General features: G+C 39.0%; 1 protein-coding gene across 1 annotated transcript in view; it reads right to left on the reverse strand.

The window, feature by feature from the left end:
• Positions 1–2,835, reverse strand: part of MEIOB (meiosis specific with OB-fold) — a 40,746-nt gene that overhangs the window by 10,908 nt on the left and 27,003 nt on the right. Inside the window, exon 10 of the mRNA XM_017510813.2 lies at positions 608–761. Within this exon, the coding sequence (XP_017366302.1) occupies positions 608–761 (154 nt within the window). The remainder of the gene's footprint in view (positions 1–607; positions 762–2,835) is intronic.

Raw genomic sequence — 2,835 nt, forward strand, 5'->3', positions numbered from 1 at the left:
AGAGACGGGGTTTCACCATGTTCACCAGGATGGTCTCGATCTCTTGACCTCGTGATCCACCCGCCTCGGCCTCCCAAAGTGCTGGGATTACAGGCTTGAGCCACCGCGCCCGGCCCTAATTTTTTGTATTTTCAGTAGAGACAGGGTTTCACCGTGTTGCCCAGGCTGGTTGCGAAATCCTGAGCTCAGGCAATCTGCCCATCTCAGCTTCCCAAAGTGCTGGGATTACAGGTGTGAGCCATGGTGCCCAACAGAAAATAATTTTTTTAAAATGCTGTCACTACATTGCTATAGGGCATAGCAACTAAAATAGTTTTCTGCCAAATCACTAGACAAATTTGTCTTCCTAGTTAAAAGTTTCTCACAATATTATATCTTTTTTGTTAGAATTGCAGAAATACAGATAGTTTATTTTAAAAGGCAATTATAATATTTTAATCTAGTTTTCTATGGAAACTTTTCAGTATGGTTTATCTGATTATAGATTTATCTCAAATGCATAACCCCTGTTATGTCAACAAACAGCTTTAACTTTTAGAGAGCTTAAAATTTGTTAACAATAATTATTTCTTACAAAAATGAATGTTAAAATAACGTGGATCCTTACCATCTATTTCGAACCACTTTTGCAGTTACATCATCAATGTTCAGTGTAGAAATGTAGGCATAAAGGATGCCATAGAAAGGATCAGCTTTTCCTTCATTCTTCAAAGCTTTTACCTTTAATTGTTCAACTGTATAGACATCAACTATTGTACTTACTAAAAATAAAAAGAAGTATTAAAGTTCTGTATATATTCTAAGAATTTAAAGGATTATATCCAAATGGAAAGCTATTAAGTTAAATGAGAGCATGCAGTAGCTTAAGTAACAGAAAAATTACTATGTTGGCAATATAAAAACGGATTATGTAAACGGACGTAAAAGCAAAAAATAAGCAAAAAAAGGGAAATGAAATTAGTCTTCATTAAAATGAAAAATTTCTGGTCATCAAAAGACACCATTAAAAAAGTGAAAAGGCAAGCCACAGACTGGGAGATGCTAGCAGTCTACAATGACACAAAGGACTCATCCAGAGTTATCTATAAATAATTCTTAAAAATCAATTAGAAAAAACAGGGACTCAATTTTTTAAATGGGGAAGAGACTTTTAAAAGTACATCACAAAAAAAGTTATCAAAATGGCCAATACACATACTGGCCTCATTAATCCATCAGGAAAATGCAAATTAAACAAGAGTAGAATTACACTAAACACCTAACATTTAAAAGACTAATAACACAAACATTGGTGAGGATGTGAAGCAATAACAAAAAGAAACTACAAAACTAAAAACAATAACCTATTATTCATTTTTATTTTTCTTTATCTTAGAAGAATCTTCCAAGAACAAATATTACTTGGGTAAGAAAACTTTTATCAGAAGTTATCTGGTTCCTTCAGCACTTCGATTGGTTTCTTTTCTTTTGTTGATGTCTAGTACATGAAATTTAATTTTCTTCAATAAACAGATGGTGACATGTATCTATTTATCTATAATATTTTTGTCTTTATCCTTCTATTACTGTATATGCACAAAAAGATAGATTACAATATGTTAACCAAATAACTGTTTATTTGGGACTGTTTGTTGCATTCTGCATTGTTTCTTCTTTTTTAGACAGTCTCATTCTGTTGCCCAGGCTGGGGTGCAATGGCACAATTTTGGCTCACTGCAACCTCCACCCACCAGGTTCAAGCAATTCTCCTGCCTCAGCCTCCAGAGTAGCTGGGACTACAGGTGCCTGCCACCACAACTGGCTCATTTTTTGTATTTTTAGTAGACAGGGTTTCACCGTGTTAGCCAGGCTAGTCTCACATTCCTGACCTCAAGTGATGCATCCACCTCAGTCTCCCAAAGCGCTGGGATTATAGGCATGAGCCGCCGTGTTCTGCCAAGCATTCCGTACTTTGTTTCTTTTTTTTTTTGAGATAGGGTTTCACTATGTTGGTCAGGCTGGTCACGAACTCCTGACCTCAGGCAATCCTCCCGCCTCGGCGTCCCGTCTCCCAAAGTGCTGGCATTACAGGCATCAGCCACTGCACCCGGCCTGTTTCTTTTATTTTTTCTTTGAGATGGAGTCTCGCTCTGTCACCCAGGCTGGAGTGCAGTAGCATGATCTCGGCTCACTGCAACCTCTGCCTCCCAGGTTCAAGAGATTCTCCTGCCTCAGCCTCCCTAGTAGCTGGAACTACAGGCATATCCCATGATGCCCAGCTAATTTTAGGAGAGAGAGGGTATAGCCACGTTGTCCAGCCTGGTCTTATGAACTCCTGGGCTCAAATGATCCACCCACCTCAGCCTCCCAAAGTGCTGGGATTATAGGCCTGAGTTACTGCACTCAGCCTACTTTTAAAATTCTGAGCATTTTAATTTTTAATAAAATATAAAAGTTCTAAAGAAAACATGATTATAGTTTTACTCTAAAATATGTAATTAATTTCTACATCTGAGGTTTTCATGGGAGTAATGAGCATTTTAAAAGATAAAAAAGGCCAGGCACCGTGGCTCACACCTGTAATCCCAGGACTTTGGGAGGCTGAGGCAAGCAAATCGCTTGGGCTCAGGAGTTTGAGACCAGCCTGAGCAACCTGGCGAAACTCAGTTTCTACCAGGAATACAAAAAGTTAGTACAGCACAGTGGTGTGCCCCTGTCATCCCCAGTACTCCAGAGGCTGAGGTGGGAGGATCACTTGAGCCCAGGAGTTTGAAGCTGCAGTAAGATGCCATTGCATCACTGCACTCCAGCCTGGGCAATAGAGTGAGACCCATCTCAAAAAAAAATAGTGCAGAA

Source organism: Cebus imitator, unplaced genomic scaffold, assembly GCF_001604975.1.
Source record: "Cebus imitator isolate Cc_AM_T3 unplaced genomic scaffold, Cebus_imitator-1.0 Scaffold444, whole genome shotgun sequence".
NCBI lineage: Eukaryota > Metazoa > Chordata > Mammalia > Primates > Cebidae > Cebus > Cebus imitator.